General features: G+C 48.0%; 1 protein-coding gene across 2 annotated transcripts in view; it reads right to left on the reverse strand.

Annotated features, from left to right (window-relative positions):
- Positions 1–5,622: 5,622 nt before the first annotated feature.
- The window catches only part of LOC114862283 (leucine-rich repeat transmembrane neuronal protein 4), a 31,174-nt gene continuing 17,447 nt past the window's right edge, over positions 5,623–19,349 (reverse strand). Inside the window, exon 3 of one of the 2 annotated variants that reach the window (XM_029162436.3) lies at positions 5,623–7,984. In XM_029162436.3, the coding sequence (XP_029018269.1) occupies positions 7,766–7,984 (219 nt within the window). In that variant the 3' untranslated portion in view covers positions 5,623–7,765. The remainder of the gene's footprint in view (positions 7,985–19,349) is intronic. The other variant, XM_029162437.3, reaches the window with a different exon arrangement.

The raw sequence follows: 19,349 nt of genomic DNA on the forward strand, positions 1-19,349 counted from the left end.
TGGAATGAGGTACAGCAGAAATACTGAAGTGAATAAAAAAATAGACTTGGCGCTTATTGTATGTCGTCTTCTAATTCGGGCAAAAGGAAAGATAAGAGACTGCCAGCACACATTTATAGCAAAATTCTGTAGCAATAACAGGAGTCAGCCGTCGTTATCGTCATTGTCATTGTCATCATCATTATCATCAATGATGGTTAGAAGAATGAAAATGAACTGATAGTAGTTTTTGTAGACACGTGGAGGGCATCAATTCACGTCCCAAGTGCAAAACCTGGGTAAAAACAAAGGCTATGAAAAAGCTCATCTGACACCAAAGACGTTAGAGCCGAGGAATAAAGAATCTCCCTTCACTTCAAACCACGCGCATCTTATATGTCCCCTTATCATCCATTTGTCTTTTCAGCTGACAGGAAACTTTTAAATTCCTGTATAGGCAAGTGTGTGCACGAAGCAGAGCGGCTGTGATGCTGCGTCGCACACTGTGTGTGTGTGTGTGTGTGTGTGTGTGTGTGTGTGTGTGTGTGTGTGTGTGTGTGTGTGTGTGTGTGTGTGTGTGTGTGTGTGTGTGAGGGATCTTACTTGGCTGCTCTTGATGTAATTTATCATTTGTGGCACCGATGCACCAGTCAACAGTCTCCAGCTCTCCTGTAATATGGACGATATTTGTGGCCGCTGCGAAGCAAACAGTTTAATAAATCAGTTCATAGCGACGCGCAGGACGCCCCTGGGCCTCACACGCCAGCATCCGAAGGCTCCGAGAGAAAGCACAATTAGACCCCCTCTATTATACATCACACATTCTCTTTAAGGGAGGCTAATTCCTCCCGCACAGTACAGTACATCGCAACATTTGTATTCCTGGAAGCAGCCCCGACAAATTGCTGCATCGGTTCGAGTTAGCAGCAATTAAAAGAACAACGTCCAGCCACTTGTGCGCGTTCGCAGCAGATTTTTTTTAATACGTTTAAGCGATTCTTAATGAATTGTGCAACACAAATGAGAAACAGGAAATTAGCTGCAGATTAATTTAGTGAGTACGAGTGAGAACGAAGAGAAAACACCTTGAAGTGAAAGCGTGATTTAAACAGAGGTGGTTGTGTTCATGTTCAACATATTACCTGCAACTCAATTATGCGTTTGTGAAGGAGTCACTGTTTTCATATACTGTGTCACCATTTTGCATTTGTACCAATGCAAATACTTGTATTTTATACTAATTCTTCAATCCATTCTTCCCCTTTCAGTAAATGTGTTGTGAAACATATCGGTGACCCGAATACACGCGCAAAAATGGATTTTGACAGACGCATTCCCCAGACCGGCTTAAAATGATACTGATCTGCAGGACATGAGCACCGTGCACCCAGGCCAGATCCCGCTAATGGATTTCCCTCCTGCCAGGTGTTTGTGTGTAACCTAAAGAGATAAGTCGTGAGTGAAGCCCTGCCAGTTACAAGGCGCCCTTCACGCGGAAGCTCCCTGACCCTCATTCATCAATAGGGGCTCTAATAGCGGCAGATCTCGCCTTTACCAAACCGAAGTCAGCTCCAATTCATTTTGGATTAAATATATAGTACAAGCCCACTGATTAAACATTGTTAGACAAGGTCCTTCCATGGCTATCCCCTGACGTCCTTGATTAGATCTGCCATGATAGATTCCCAGTCGCGGGGGAAAAAATAAGGCAAAAGCGTTGGATTTCCGCGAGTCATGAATTGCTTTCTGGCAGGGAGATGTAAATCAGCGTAGCCAGCTCAAATTGATGGAGCATCCTCTGGTTTTATTCCTGGCTCCAGAGATCACCCTGAATGTCCCAGCTGGTGCATACAGGCACTAAAAGATGGATTACAGGCCCAAATGAGAGGTGTGAGACAAAGAATTCCAACATACTGTAAGAAGCGACCGACCACGTGGATGCATTCCGGATTATTGTGGCTCAAGTAGACGGACATGTGTCTGTTTTGATCTCCACTGACGGCGCTGATGTTGGATTCATTAAGCTGAGAGGCCATAAGCATGAGTCGCGTTAGCATTAGCCGCGTTAGCGTGAGCCGCATTAGCGTTAGCCGCGTCCCGCGTGCGGCTCATTGGGATGCAGGGGGCAGTGCTGGCAGGGTAAACTGAGCCTTGGCTGCTGCTGCTGCTGCTGCTGCCGCTGCCGCCGCTGCTGCGGGGACATGACAGCTACAGTCTTCCCGGTAATAAATCCCGCCACACTCCGCAGGGCGCGCGGCCACACCTGTGCGTTAAGTTGACGGACAGCTGAATCCCGCCGGCCCGTTGTGCCGCGTCAGTGGGAGCCCGACATTCATGCTTTTTCACCAACAGCCCATTATTTACTATTATTATTCTTATTTAGCCAAATCAAACCTGTTTCTAACCACTTAGAGCATGTAATATCCTCAGTGGGGTGTGATGGATGTTTAGCTTATCTTCTTTCTTTTTTTCAAACAACCTAATCAATCATCGACTCGTTTACATGCACGTAATTGCCGGAGTTGCCTGTTGCTACCAACCAGTTGCTGCAGCGACCGAGGACTGGAGGCAAACAGCTCCGTTCATCCTCCCGCTCCTCTCCTCCTGCTCTGCAGCTCAGTGTGATATGACTTTGATTGTCTACTTGCAATTTACCCAGCAACTGCCAGCTCTCTGTCTTCGCCACATCTCATGCAGACCTTTTCTTGGATCTCAATGGATTGCCTAGCAACCTTTTTCCTCAGTACAAATACTGATCTGTGCACCGAGCGGCGCACGGCGACCGCTGTAATTATTATGCAAGAAAGACTAACAAGAAGCGAGCCAGCATAAGGAAACAACTGAGCTGCACACGTCCCTGGGGACATTCATTCAGCCCTCAGTAAATATTTGTTATATTCTGGTAAACTGATCCACTAATGCATCGTTCCTGGACTCATTACGCGCTTGTGGGTGTGGCATCCTCGAATTATTCTTTTAGTGGGAGAGTGACGTCATCAGGAGAGAGAGAAGCAGACATTTGTGCTCCTCATATACAGTACATACATATAAAGAGGCAATATACATACTTATACATATATACATTTATTTGTTGTGAAGTTGTTTCTAATGCATCTTATTTCCCAGAGAGAGGCTGTTTTTCCAACGTAGATTCTGGTCCAGCAAAGAAGTTATTAACTGGGAGTGAAGTGTTAACACCGTCATGAGCCTCCAAACAAAGTGGAAAGAGTTGACTTTTCTTGTCAATCAACATTTCTTTTTCACTCCAAGGCGACGTGCAGAGGCCACCGGTAATGATGGAATTCAGTGGGAGTCCTTTAAGCAAACGCCAAACGGCAGCGAGACGTGAGGCTGGAGTGAAGGCGTTTATGGACTGGACGCTTTGCACAAGTGAGCGGCACACAGCCTGTAGTGCAACACACGCAGCACAATAGCGGCTTAAGCATAGCTCCACTTAACATAATTGATTTGTGTTTTCAGCGGTGAATGTTGCATTGAGGGAGACGGACTCTGAAACTGGTTAAATGGCAGCAATTGACTACGCATTATCCCGACTCTGCTCGGGCCTCAGCGTCTGAAACAGCTGTGGCCACAGCCCAGAGATGTTTTAACCTCATTTCCCTGTTTAACCACATTTTGGTGTTGAAAGAAAGCCCCGATTTCACTTTCACCACTGCCGCCGGACGCTCGACAACGTCACATCCACACAAAATCTGTCGTATTCAGGTGTTAAACCCGTCAGCGAGCCTGGTCGTTATCGTTTCGACTGATGAAGAGGTGTTTGATTAGGATTTAGCTACGGCATAACCAGATTACGCCGGGCACGAGTCCGTGTCACCATCTGCCGCCGGTGGCACGGAAGGTTTAACCTGTGATACCTGATTAAACGGGTCGGTCTAATTTACCACCGCTACATCATCCTCTGATTCTGTGGGACGTGTGTGGACTTCAGAGAGGGTTTCTTCTTCAATCCTTACACTGGCTACAGGTAAACTAGCGCTGCGTTTTGAGCTCACGCCTTGTTTTACTTAAGGCGAAACAAAACGCAGCCAAACCTCCGACCCCGAGATGCATCGGGAAAGTGGTCGATCGCCTCGCGATTCCACAGAGTGTTCGAAAATAAACTAGCAGCGGCGCCGGGTGTCATGGAGGGCCCGCGAGATGCTAAAGGTAATCGGCGAGTGTGGGCACTGCAGCGGCGGAGCTCCCCGGGGAAATCAGGCGCTTTCGCGGCTGCCGGCAGTTTGCAACACAACTCTGAAATGACGGGGCGGCGTGCGAGCGCACGGAGACGGGCTCAAAGTTGAGCTCGACCCAATATCCAGACACTTCAGACAGATCATGGAGCCGTGGGCGAGACGGAGCCACGTGTTCCCAGACAAACACACCTTTTCCCTGTTAGTCTGGGAGGCGCTCACGCCGGAAAGGTAAATATTCCGACTTGTTTTGAATGGGTGAGAGAAGTGTGAGGCGTTAAAGTGACTTACTGTAAGTTGGTAAAATAAAGCGCCTGCCAGGACTTTTTACTCGTTTCTCTCGTCTCTGCGTCAACGGGCTTTCATGGGCCTCTCATCTGAGCCTCTCAGCGAATCCCACGGACGTGAGATCACTGGATGAAATCAATGGAATAAAATGAGGGAGCGGAGGATTTTAAAGCCACACAATATAAAGTGTTACATTGTCTGGCTTACTCTGACAGCTCCTAAGAGGAGGGAGATAGCTTGTCTCTGCTTTCCAAGGAAGTGCCAACAAATTGTCAGGAGGACCCGGTATGTTGTCCAAACAGATAAAATGTCAAGTGAATAACAAACCCTAAAACATCTCTTGGCATTACCGTGACACTTTTCATTCCAGCAAATTAAGTCTGCGATAGAATCAGATATAAATAACAGTCAGTCAGCGTGCGTCTGCAGCACAGAGCTTTAAAAAATCGTTTTTCCTGCACTGTGACATGAATGTGCCTGCTCAAAACTGCGGAGGGAATATGTTTTTATTTATTCAGGCCAGGCTGTGTCACTTGATACTTCATTATAGCCTGAATCATGTCAAGCATTAGGATGACAGCGTGTCTTGATTAGAAAACGTTTTCCGGATCCCCTCCACGTCATCTCGCTTCCCGCGGAACCATCGATCAAGCCCCCAGATTTAGGAAAAAAACCCAGAACGAAAACATCTCGTTCTTCAGACGCTCGACGTGCGCCGGATGGTAATTATTTCTTCTTCCTGGTTTCTGGGTGAAGTTGAAGAAGTGCCCATTGATTGGAGCAGCGTGAGTCACCGGCCCGTGGGTGTAAACGCATTTCGAGCGCAGACGCCTGAGCGCCGCGTCCGTCGCTCCCGCTCCCGGGGCCCACGCGCCGCCGCGTCGCGCGTGCGCAGTGGACGCGGCGCGCAATCTACCGGCGTCGTTAAACCGCTTCACGTGTGCGGCCGCGGAGCAGTGGATTCTCCGGCGGAGCGAGTCTGTCTTCTGTCACACTGGGCTTTCTGTCATAAGCAGATGCGCGTTCAGCTCCGTCTGTTATTGAGGGTCCCTTGAAATATCCGACACACAACAGTGCAGTTGTACACAATCGATGCGTCGTTCGCCTGTGATTGATATAATACAATCAATTAACACATGTTCAGATTACATCTTAAGCGTGACTGGAGATGGACACAGTTTTAATGATGATCCTGGAATATGACAGAGTATTGTACATCCCTGGACACGTATTGTTTCCCCCCCCGAAAAAAAACATTCATATAAAAACATACAAAGCAATTATGTAATAAATATATCATCTTCAAAAGAGAATTCAGTATGTCACATGCTCAAAAGCATTTAGATTTTTTTTCCAGTATCACATCAATATTGCATTATCCGCTCTTTGAATTGGGCTCTAACTGACCACAAGCGCCCCCCGTCCCCGCCCTGGTTACAGATGTCAAACCCCTTCCATTGACGCGGGGCTTCAAGCTTTAGTCATTCTGAATCGCTGGGTACCTGATACTACGCATGCAGTGACACACTGGATGCGCAGCAGGTCGTTTTTTTAATCAGATCATGAGTTTGATGGCTCCTAAATGACACCACCGGATCTCGTGGGCCATAATTCAGCCTTGTCACCAGATGATGATCGATGCAGAGAACTGTGTAGCTCTGATAGCGCTTGTTTACATCTCAACCCTTTGGCAGCTTCGCTTTGACCAAACACGTTAATTGTCTTTTTAAATAAGACGCTCTAATCTCACTAGACATAAAAAAAAAAAATCTGCCGTTTTGGGAGCGTGCCTGCTGAATATAATGCTTCTTATTTATTTATTGAGCGTTGTGCCCGAGGGCACAGCAGCAAGAAGACAAAAGACAGGAACGTGACCCCCGTCCGAACGAACGCCGTCACTCCTGCAGCTTCAGAGCTCGACAGGCCTCTTATTGCTCAGCTACGACTGGGCCGCTGCTGTCCGGGGCGTTGGGTTAGCTTGCGGTCAATTAGCAGCACAGGAACGTCTCAATTCAATCTGGTTTCACGCCGCCGCTCCCGCCGTCGCACGCCGTTTGCGCGTGAACGACGCGGAGCTGCTCTATTAGTACATAAGATTCGGGCGCTGTCTCGTACACAGGTTTTTCCTTCCCTGCAAGCAACGTAAAAGTCCATGAGCTGAATATACGGTATTACATCAGATAACGGTCACACACAATTACAAAAAGAGGAAAAAAAAAGCAAGTGAAAGTCAAAGTCAGTGCCATGAAGGCAAAAAGCAGACACCTCATTATGAAACAGTGTCAGCCACCACCGCAGCTGTTTGGGTGGGTTTGATGAATGATACTGTAACTGGCTGTTCACCACAGTTCGTTTTACTATGCTGTATATTATAATGTAACATCTGGTAAGAAGCGCACACACGTAGCTATATGAGTGCACAGTCGGGTAATCTGTTGGCTAAAAATGAAACCATTAACTGCAGGAGGATGAGGAAAAGTAAATGTCTGAAAGTCCCAGCGCTCCCGGACCCGTGTTTGTTTTCCAGCTGTTCGTCGCTCGGGCTCCGTTAAATAAACTGTAACGTGATCAACATCACAACTCATGGAGGAAATCAAAAGTCACCGTGTAAATTATACGCACTGGCAGCAAGTTGTGACGGCTGTACACTTCACATGACAATTACTGTCCGTTATTTTCTGCCTTGTTTCTCTCGTCTTGGGGTAATTTCATTTGAGCGGCTCATTTCTGGAAAATGAAAAGCGCTACGGGGACGAGGGAGAGAGAGAGGGAGAGAGAGAGAGAGAGAGGGAGGGAGACCTCTGATTGACAGCGTGATCAGAAAATAAGCGGCAGAGAACCTTTTTGCTCGGCCGATCTTCCAGCTGTTGTGCTACTCTCTGCTGATCGAGCTGCTTCCCCGCTTCGTTTGTGGCATTTTGCATTTGATTACTTTACCTGAGGGGGGCTCAGATTAGGAGAAGTTGAGGAAATGTGTTTCATAAGATTTAAGATTAACAAATGCTTATTTTCCGCCGTTAAAGGCAGCGCAGAACGTGGAGCGCCGTGCTGCTGTTCGGCGTACTCGTTAATTGGGGACACTGAGGGTCAGGTACAATAATCGATGCTGCCGCGCCCCTTTATTTCCACCGAGGAATATTTATATTATCATTACCCTGGGTCCAGGATGCTCTGCAGTAGATTAGCTGTCCTCTTATCGTGTCTTCCTTTTCTCAGTTCCCTCCCGTGCAGCCTCGCGTTGCGTTCGCGCGGTCCAGTCTTTCCGTTCAGCAGAGACACAGCAAATTCACAGTGTGCACAGCTCACTGGTGGAGGAAGTGGGTTCGGGAGCAAGGCAGCACGGGCTCTGAAGGGAGGGTGGCCATCAGCGCCGGGCGGTACCCGGCTGACCTCTGACCTCCCGGCGCCTGAGGTGGGGACTCCGCCCCCACGTCGAGGTGCAGCGACAGGTGGGCGTGACAGTAATCCAGAACCGACTGCTCGCACCTGTACATTGTCAGAGCGCTCAGCTGCCGCGGAATCTAAAGCAGGGGAGAGAGAGAGGGAGAGAGAGAGAGAGAGAGAGAGAGGGAAAATGAGAACCGCACGCCAGCGTTCGGAATTAGCCAAAAAAGCCTCCGTTTCAACATTTTATCAGCTCTCAGGAAATTTGGAATTGGCTTAATTTGCTTGGTGCCGTCGTGGCAGTGTGCTGTCATTAACGCAGCCTTGGACCGTAATACAGCGCACGCCCCAAGACCTGGAATCTGTGGCGCTCAAACACCCACTTTCAGCTAGTGATTTATATGCAAGATGAAAGCCTTAAGCAAGAGTGCGCACATATTTTCTGCCCTCTTTTAAATGGAGTCAAGGCTCCATTTAGAAGAGAGTGCTTATTACATTACAAGCACTTTGCTGATTCAAAGACCCCTCTTAGTTTTTGCGTGCCACCGTGGTCTGAATTATGTCAATTAAACGGGACAAAGCTGCGTCACAATCTGTGCGATATTGATATTAATACTTTGATGTCTATTATTGCGTCCACACAAACTATGGACGCACAAGCAACATCACACGTTAGTGTGTCACATCACAACAATGGAAGCGTGCAGCCCTTCAGAGTGAACCTCTCCCAGCTTTTAAAATACTCACCTCCATGTGGACCGTACTCTGCATTTAATTAACATACTGAAGTCAGTGGAATTATTCCACTCACTTTTTTTTTTCAAGCGCCTGTGGAAGAGTCACAGGTCACTGTTGTAGTCGGTTCATCGATTGTAAAACGCGCTGTCTGATGTCTAAAGCATCGACTCCAGACAGGGCTCATCGGCGTCTGGTCGGGTCACGTTTCGCACCCTTAAACAGTGAAATCGCAGCCTTCAAAGGTTGTGCGTTCCCTTCCGGAGACGACCGCTGTCTGCTCGGCCTCTGCTTCAATCGAACGATTAGCCGCAGACACGCTGTTGTCTAATTCAACAAGTGAACTTTGAACACTGCTCCGGAGAGCAAAATAAAAAATTCATGAACAACGATGCTCTGAATGCAGACGAAGATGAGGAGGGCGGATCTGGATGTGGGAGCTCCTCATACAAAGCGTCAGGCTACAGTGTGGTCTCTGTTCTCTCCATTTATTGCACTAGGAAGAGTCAAACATGTAAGTGGTGAAGTCAATATAAATTCAGTTGCTTGGCTGGTTAAACTAATAGCTCTCTCTCTCTCTCTCTCTCTCTCTCTCTCTCTGTCTCTCTCTCTCTCTCTCTCGCTCTCTCTCTCTCTCTCTCTCCCTCTCGGTACTGGAGTAGTTGGCGAGGCACTCGCAACCTTTGTCTCTTTAACATTTCCTGCCTCCTCCGTTTAACTTGAACACTGCCAGTTTATCCCGGCTGAAATCCAAAGGTGCCATAAAATAAACTGAGGTGCAGTTACCGAGATAATAAAAGGCTTCTTTGCCCATCACCGCTAAGCCTTAGAGACCAGTACAAATCTGTAAATACTACATAAATAAACACACCTTTAGAGCAGCATCTTCCTCACTAGAAGGAGCCTGACGGGTCCAGACGGCAGAAGAAGACACACCAGCTCCAATCCTCTTATGAGCTCGTAAACAGAAATAAACAATTACATGGGGCCAAAATAGAGCGTTTGCTTCACGAAAGATGGGCTTCATTGAAAATAGCGTTTTAAACGGCGCGTGGTTATTTCTGCCGCGCTTCCAACCCACGGTGCACTCTCCTCGCCGTCAGCGTGCAGACTGATTAATCGCCCTCGCTCCGTTCAGCCCGTGACAAACGCATCGGGGCTTGTTTTCTCGCCTCCGCCGGTGACACTGACGCAACGCGCGGGGAAGCGCCTCACCTCGGACTGAGCCGTGACACGCTGACACTCACCGGAGACTCGTTTCAAAATATGGCACGAGTGCAATTATATATTTAAAATGTGGTGCTCGTGCTGTACAGTAGTATCCTCCAGCTGGTTTGGTGGTAAAGACCGTTAAAAACCTCCACACTGTATCACGACCTTCCTCTGTTTTTTTTTATTGCCTCCTCCTCAAACACTTTATTCACTTGCAGCCTCTCCCAGCACTTGGCTTGAACTGTCACCTACAGTAGCTTATATAAAGTGCACTCACAGCCCGCGGTGCTCTGAAGCTGCTCTCATGTTTTCTCCTCACGTGGACAAAACCATCATTTCACTTCCGCGTGCTTTTTAATTTGGAGTAAAGACCCCCAACAACCCCCCCCTCCGCTCCAGAGCGCTCCATTCACGGAGGAGGACGCTGTGGCCTGGCTGCACGGAGCGCAGCCGAAACCGAAGCATTGAAGCTAATGCGGTTTGCTCCAGATCCTCCCTCTAAAGTCATTAAAGGAATTAATTACAGTGCAAAACGCACGAGAAACAGTCGTCTTCCACAATCGGCTTCAGGGAATTAAGTAGCAAATACAGTAGCTGAACTGTTGAAAATTTTTCCTTCAGTGTACTAATATACTGTATATCTAACATGTATTAGTATATTAAGCAGCTTTTAACTTGTTGTTTGTTGCCAATTATTTAACTTAGTGTTGATTAAAAGGAGGAGTGGAGGATTCTGGGTAAAGTACAGGTTTTGAAGAACTGTGGTTTATTAACAAAAGATTACAGTAATAAACCAATCACTCATCAGTCGTATTAGAGTATTTCATTGTTGTGGTTGTGAATGTCTGCGCCGTGTGGATGGAGGCAGAACACATTCAACAGCACGGTCCGATATGGTTGAATGTGAGTCCGTTAAAGGATTCAGCCGTACTCACGCCGCTTTACTACAGGAAGCGGATCTATGTGGAAACTGCTGTCCTTCCATCAACAGGTCACATCTTCAATTCCTACAGCTTCCTAATGTCTTTCAATTATCCAGCAGATTATTAGCCGGCGCCGTCTCCTCCAGCGTTGCTGTGAACGATCAGGCAGCCTTTTCTCGCTCATTGTTAGTCTCTGGATAAAAGCAATCACTAATGACTGCAACGCAAGATGTCAAAACAAAGTCCATTAACTTAATGTCAGCGCTCCTCACAAGTGCAATGAAGTCCCGGCGCCGCTGAGTGTCGTTACGCCGACCCCCATTTAAATTGCACGTCGCCGCGTTTGTTTCGCCTGCGACGCGCGATTTAAATGGGGGTCTTTTTCAAATCGGAGCCCGGGCCATTAGAGTAAAACAGGATCCGTTTCATGCCGGAGCACGGGGGAGGAGAGTAAACCGCTCTCCGGCCGAGCGCGAGCGTTCAGGTTTAATCAGGAATATTGGGAAAAGGCTGCCTGTTATGATGGGAGCTCTCAGAGAGGTGAGTCAGCGGCCAGCGCGGCCTGGACAGCAGCCAGCGCCGCTACTTAGGGCTAAACGCAGAATCCAGGCCCATTCCGCCCGGGGCCTGATCAACATCTTTCCCCAACTGTAATGGCTCAAGAAGTCCTCTCCAGTTTGGAGAGCGAAGCACACAAGCGGGTGGAATGAATTCAAGGCTCCTGATTGCAGTGGCCTTCTAAGAATAGCCTTGTTTCCATTTGACGAGCGTGAGCCGTTTTTCGCCGACTCGTGGCAATTGGCCCAGGGTAATAAAGCGAGCATCTGGCGCCGGGCTGAGCCCGTCTTCACTTTATGTTAACTGCTTAAACTCTAGCTCAACCTACGCGCCGTGGAGTGGATTTACAGGGAACACTGAGTGCTGTGTGAAAAGGCTGCTACCTGTTGAACGTATGTTTGTCTGTGCGGCGTTACTGCCGTTTGTTGTGTCTTCCTTTGCAGCCGACTCACTGTTTATCCGCGGAAACCTCTGGAGTCCAAAGTGCTAAAATTTGATTTTCTCAACCCGTCTGACATTTGTTTGGGTTTCAGCTATTAGTGTAAACAATGGCAACTTTTTCATCCCTGCTCGTTTCACTTCAGCCTGGCTGCTGAAGGACTCACAATCTGCAGATATGATACAATCTAAACGGCATAAACAAAAGGAGGACCTGGGGTCTTATACAGAAACCACAAATGAGAGTGTGTTTATCCACTTCCTCTCCTCAAGAAAACAAAAATCCCTAAAATCCTCACCTCGGGCGTCATGACGCATATTCTACCGCCCGTTTCTACTGCAGCGCGCGTGAGCCACGCGTCACCGGGTCCTTTCACGAAGCCAACCTATTCTACGCGAATGCACAGCGGACAATTACGCGCGGGCCGTCAGAGCGGAGGATATTTCTGCTGAGCGCACAGTTCCAGTTTCCAGCTGCTGCGCGTAGAATCGCCGCCGCGTTCATCTCCAGACTGACGTGGATCCGAGCGGAGGGTCCGACTGTCCACAGACGGGCGTGAGCGTTGACATCGCTTCACTCCAGCCGATGCTGGAATAACAGCGCGGCGTCTTCCTCTGTTTATCCTACTCGTCCAATTTTCACATAATTTCCTCAAAAACGTGTTAAATATCAGCTCAAATATTCAGAAGAGGCCTGACACTGCGCTCCGTGCTAAAATCAGAAACTTTCAGCGTGGAGGCAGAACTCAAATTCAGGCCTCTATTGTAAAAAGCGCCGATCCTCAATAAAGCACTCTCCTCCACTCCAAAGCACTTTACGGCAGAGGACAATGCTATAAACTCTCGTGACACAGCACACGCCAATTAATTCTAATTCCCAAGCCATTAGCTCGGGATTGCTAATAAAAACATTCACATTGGTGGTCCCCCCCCCTCTTTGCACTGCTCTAAATGTAGGTCAAGCTGCAGCTAAATGATTCCCAATTAGGTGACGGCAGCTGCGGCGTGCCAGCGCGCCTCAGACCGGCACGGGAGGCGCGGACCCTCATTGGCATATTAACAACATCCTCCGCTGGCCCTCGCCGTCCTGCAGAACTCACTGGGTGAGTCCTGCAGCGCGAGGCCACAGACAGGCCTCTGTTACAGGCAGCGTCTATTAGGCCACACGCCCATGGGCGCTGAACGGCATGCTAATGGCCACAACACCCACTTCCTCCACGGCCGCGGACGAAGACGTGAAAGGATTTCGGGGCGAGGAGCGGAGGCGTGAGGGCGGATGACGAGCGATCAGCGGGGAACGCGCTCGCGTAGAAGGAATAAACATAAAGTTAATGTCTGTGTTCATTAGGGCGAGACGTGCGAATGTCCTTAAAGCGCTGTAACGACTTTGTTCTGGCACTTTTGTTCAGCGTGGTAATTCTGCACGTGTTGGTATCCAGAGCGACCATCTTCTGCTATTTGACTTTAATATTCACCATGTAATTACGTTTCTATTTGAAAAAGCATTTTGCATTTGTCAAAATAACTATAATCCTTCAGATGTGGGGATTTATCTACTAATGCTGCTCATCCCATTTTCTGCTCATCAATGTTGGCAATGCCTCCTTAGATTTACTGTTATTTACTGGACGGACAAATTATGAGTCAGTGCAGGGACTTTTCTGATGTATGTAGATATGTAGATATAAGACACCTAAACACCAAAGCCAGGAAATATAGATGCACGGACGAATCTGGATTCAGTGGGACCCACCGAGTCTCTCACACACACACACACACACACACACACACACACACACACACACACACACACACGCACGCACACACACACACACACACACACACACACACACACACACACACACACACACACACACACACACACACACACACACTTGTTTACCTGTAACAGTTGTATTGCTCCGTACTGAGCAGTGTGTATTTGCAGTTCATTAATGCTCCAAACAGAACTCATAAGTCAGACTAATTCATTGCTATTCTTCATGGAAGCGCAATAAACCTCACGACTAAAGCATAAATCCACCGCACAGCTGTGGCCCTTTTCATGTGGACAGAGACCTGAAGTAATGCGGCTTGATAGCGCGACACATTCTGTACCGACACACACGCTCTACAATATGCATAACGCGTTCAATTCAAGCTGTGAAGGATATGTTGTAAGTATGAATGCTACGGGCCAACGCTGATATTATTACATTTCAGGTCTCTATGGACAGAGCAGCTGTGAGAATACAACAAGTCTTCGGACTGTGTGTAGGAATGAAGGCCGGGTGAACCCTGAGACACTTGCAGTCTGGCTGAGTAAACTCTGATATGATCAATGTTTTCATAACACTCCATGTGATTTGTTGTAATTCATCCTCACATCTCTCATGTCATAACTTATGGTCACATCAACCACCTGTCTACGTTAAAAAGCAGCAAGATGGTGACCGTAGTTCGCTATTCACCATATTACAGCGGCCATTAGTCAGCGTTGTGTTCTGCTACACCAGCATTCACTGAGTCTCAGGCATCTGATAACATAAAATATCTGGACTCAGCCAAAGACGTTTGCAGACAGATGTACAGTATATTCCATTCAACCGCACCACGGCGAAGCTTTTTCATTCGCTAATGGATCTCTGGGGTTCATCAGGTCTGCTCGGCTGGATGGTACATAGCCAATGTTGCAGCTAACAGATAATTTAATGAGCTCAGAAAATATAGGAGCGATTAGAATGACTGAGGTGTGGAGAGTGGAGTCGCCGTCAGAGTTTCACGTCTAGTTACCACACAGCTCCTAAAGTTGGAGTCAGCGCTTTCCCCATTTGAAGCATCTTTAATCTGTATAAATACACCGATGTGGACGTACATGTACTGCAGGGCGTCAGAGATATGGTAATTTGCTCACGGCTTAGAGGGGTCGTCCAATTAAGGGATGGTATTTGTTGGTTACAAGTCTGCAGAGTGCAGCCATAACTGAAAACTATGTGAAAGGGATAAGTGAAAGTTTGAAGCCAGGGGTTAATTTGGGGATTACAGCCACATTTTAAAGCGGGGGGGAGGTTAGGGGTTGGGGATCAGGATTTAAAACGGGCTTGGGATTAGCCTAGACTCAGCTTGGGGGGCTACGTGAGCATGACTCAAGAGACGCCGCGGCTATAATCCGCCTCTCCACTTTCTCCATTATTACGTTGTTTTCTTGCACTCGTCTTCATCCAGAAGTTTCTGTCGCCGTCGTCACCGAGGCACAACACCGCGAAGCAAACGAGCTGTCGGCTAATTAAGGAATACTCTCCACAAACGCCTGATTGCGCGTGAGGCAGGTAATTAGTCATGTGCAAACCGTCCCTCGCTCACGTTTCCTCCCCAATTACTATATTTAGCAAATTAGAACTGTACGAAACTCTGAAGATTCTGATTGTTTACAAACCGTAAAGTGTCAGACAGCGGGGACTTAACACTTATAAACTGCTGGTAAGTTACAAAATTAAAAAACAGCAGCTGCAATTGTGGTTAAATTCCCTGCTACTCACAGGAAAATAATGATTAACCAACAATTATTGATCACCTGATTTCCAGCCAGGTGCCTGGCAGCTGTACTGTACACTAAATGCATCACTCACATATGATCATGCTCAAACATATTTCACACGCGGACATTTACAAGCAATACCTTCAACGTTAGTATTTATTCAGGTAATTATTTCAGCCACTGTTCATATAAAAACTGTAATTGGATTAAATTAGCTGTACATTGAAAGACCATCTGTATACACAGAGCAAACGCAGGTAGTTCTTGAACTGTGAAATTAGACCTTCACAGTCCACAAAGTACAGTAGCAGCAATTGGGCGACATCATTAGAGCACTTTTTGTCAGGTAATGGTTACTTAAGTAAAAGTGTTACCAGTAATTTCAGCATACAGTGAAAAAAAGAGGTGAGTGTTTGAAGCATGACACCACTCAGGTGAAACCTTTAATCCGGCCGCGCAGGCGTCCTCCTGAGAGCTCAGGCGGAAGCGGCGCGGAACCTCCCGATGTATAACCGGACCATCACTGTCGCGCTTGTGCTTGATGAATCACTGACAACGCAGCCTTTACCCGTATTAATTCAGCACTGGTCGAGGCAAAAACACACACACACACACACACACACACACACACACACACACACACACACACACACACACACACACACACACACACACACACACACACACACACACACAGCGTGAGAGACAATCGATACGTTTTCCATTTGGCTGGACAGGTAAAGTTTATACACCGTGATACGCCATCTCACATAAATGTCACAGTGTTGGACCCGGGATGTGGTTGTAGCGTTGCTCCATCCACCATCGCGCGGGCTTTTCACTCCTGTCCAGTTTCCATGGTGATAACTCCAAAGAATGGGCTGTATGTCTAAGTCTTAATGCTGTGGAAGGCTGCGTGTGTGTGCATCTGTACGTGCCACACCATGTTTTACGGCTCTGTCATTATGTGAATATCCCTTTCAGTTCCCACCCTGATATAAAACCTTTAACTAGACGTTAACACACCTGATCTTCCAGCTCAATGGATTTTAAGATGTACTGTACAGAGCCTTTACTAGGGACCTATTTATTGAACAAACTAGTTAGAACAATAATGAAGAAAACAAATATCAGGTTTGCTTCATCCCCCATCTATTTGCTTGCTTCCTTCAGGCCTGGAGGACGTTCGTGCACAGACTGGTGCGATGTTGATGTGGCCGTAAACGTGAGGCGACGTGAGATGAACTGCGGCCAGCTGTGAATCCTCCCGTGATATTTCCACAGAGGAACTGTCTGCACTCAGAGGTCCCGCCTCGCGTCGTTCCTTAACCTCTCTCTCTTTCATTTTCCGTCGGACCTGTTGACATCTGAGCCCCTGTGGCTGACACTGCTTCTCTCGTCTGTTCACCGCCGCTCCCGACGACCCCCGTATTTATTACGGACGAACCGCCGTCGGTCCCTGAACGCATCGCGCAGACGACCTCGCAGACGGCGGACGCTTTCAGCTCTGAGCCGCTGCTGCGCTACTGTACGTCATCTAGTGATGTGGAGCGGCTAAACACGGTTATTTATATCCACGTGTGACAGATTTGTACTTAAAAGAATAATTGTGCTGCCAAGCTCTTGGGAGTCAAATTAAAATGTGCTTTGCGGCAGCCCTACAAAACGCGCCTCGCTGCCAGGATGTTGCCAACAGGTAGACAGGTACTGTTCTGCACAGAGGACTGATGCTGGGAAAGAACATTGTGTTTACAGCTGAGGAGCTCTTCCTTCAGCCCTGTCTGCTTCTCTCCCCTCCTCTCCTCGCTCCTGTCTGTCTCCTGCATTTCCTCCTCTGTCTAACTAGCACCTCCGCAGCCGCGTCAGCTTGACGCTCCCGTCCATTAAGATAAATGAAGCTCGTTGGCGTGAGCCCTTCCCTTCTCTTTTTTTACTGGGCTGTCGCCGCGGCGGCATCTCCCTGGAGGTCACCTTGGGGATGTGGGTTCACAGACCCGGCGCAAACCCTTCGCTACTGTGACAAAAGTGCTGCAGCATGACTCAGTGACGCTGCCTGTCTGCTGAACATGGTGCAGTGAGCCCGGCGGAACGCACAGCCATAAATCACACGAGGAAAACAAGTGGAGAGAAGCGGGGCCGGCGGGGGAGTCCAGGTCAGAACCCCTCAACGCTCTGCGAAGAACATACATTCAAATGTACTGCTGCGATAGAAGAGGGGAGCCGGGGCCGGTGCCGGCGGGGTCGGCGCCGCAGCATCCTTCTGCTCTTTCAGGAGAGAGCATCTGTTCTTTCAGCCCCGCAGGACCGGACACAGTAAGTGTAATGGATTGTGAGACGCAGTGGTTCCGATCCATCTCAGTTTGATAATTTAGCAGCGCTCACAATGGGAAATAAACAAGAAGCAGATTAAAGGTTGACTATTAATCTGCGGCGCTCTGCAATCATATTAACTCAGGAACTTTAAGCACCGCTCCGCTGATTTGTCGGCCCGGCCGTAAGTCAAGCCTTAAAGCTGCGCCGATCAATACTTTTTTTATTAACAGTCCACCAAAAGACTAGATTGAAACGCGTCCTCGCGCTGCTGAACCCACAGAGAACCATCGCTCGGCTCTGAAGCCAAGAAGTTTGGTGTCTTTGAGAAGTTCAGTTTGAGTGTTTTTTTTTTCAGAGTTGGTGCAAACAGGAAACAAACGCGACTCTTTAGAGACGGCGAAGCACGTTTCTCCTCAAAAGTACAGTAAGTGTGAGTGAACAAAACCCGAGTGTGAGCAAAAGCGAAGGTGATGTAGAAGTCGGTCCTTTGCGTCAGCAGGGAGCGAAACGACCTAATGACGCCGCTTTAAAGACGCAGTCAGACCAACTCGCTGCCTCCGGCTCTGGTCCTCGTGAGCTTGTTTTGTGTCCATCACCTGCGGCTCGATGCCAAATACAGCACAACCGTTTTACGTCTAAGGAAATAAAAGTCAAGCCAAAATCAACACATTGTCACACATCAGCACAAAGAGGGGAAAACGGTCTCAGCTGCGTCTACAAACCAAACCTGTGAGCTCTCGCTTTCCTGTGCTTTGGATTTCCAGCGTGGTTAAAGGCACATCCTGTCCCCATTTGTTATCTCTGGTTAAGCACAGCGTCCGTTATCTCTACCTAGTGAAGTTTTCATATCAAAGTACCCGTCTTTTATCTTCCTGTAAAAATACAGCATGTAATGACTCACGATAGCTTAATCCATCTAATCCAATAAAATATGTTTTACTCATATTTACCAGCATTGGAGCATTTTAATGCATTCATTCATTTCCCCCTTGTCCTCCTCATGTGTGGGAGGGAGGAGTGGTCCAAGGCCTTTTCCAGACCTCTGCGCTGTGTCTCACTACGGCTAAGATAAAAATATTCTAACCGCTTTGCGGTGACGTCGGGGCTGACAGCGTGAACCTCGCATATCTGACCTCATTGGGGGGTGGAAAGAAACTCGGCGGAGCAAAATGCCTGAGTTTTTAATCAAACGCTTCTATTTCCTGGTGCGTAATGAGCGCCGAGGCCTCGCAGCGCCGCCGCGGTGTCTATAGGTTCTGGCGTTTTAACGTGATGAAACCTGGCACAACAGAGCACTTTCATTAGCCCGCGTCTAAATTCTGTGTGCATACTCTATTAATTACAGGATTACAATGCCTGCTCCAGCCCGTCGCAGCGGAGATCATGGAGCGCTGAAAAGAATATAACAGCCAAGAGGCCCTAATCTAAGAGAACGCCACTGAACAATGCAACCAGCAGTTTAATGTATCTATAAATAACGAGTAGGTGTTCTCTTAGAGCGCAATTAAAACATCACCGCGCTATCTCTTAAGCAACAAAGCAGCCCACAGCTCCAATAATTCTGACTCAACATTAAGGAGCAGGGGATCTATCCTACTGAGCTGAACCTGCCCCCCCCCATCCACTGTCAGACACAGCTGACATTAGTATTCTGATACAGCCTCCTTCAAGCAGTGTTCAGTGCCAGCCACTTAATTTGTCATTTATTGCTCCATGACAACTGAAGTAATTGAACCTCTTGCCCATGGACAGGATCTGCCAGCCTTGTGGCTGCTTTCTCTCATT

Source organism: Betta splendens, chromosome 9 (assembly GCF_900634795.4).
Source record: "Betta splendens chromosome 9, fBetSpl5.4, whole genome shotgun sequence".
Classification (NCBI taxonomy): Eukaryota; Metazoa; Chordata; class Actinopteri; order Anabantiformes; family Osphronemidae; genus Betta; species Betta splendens.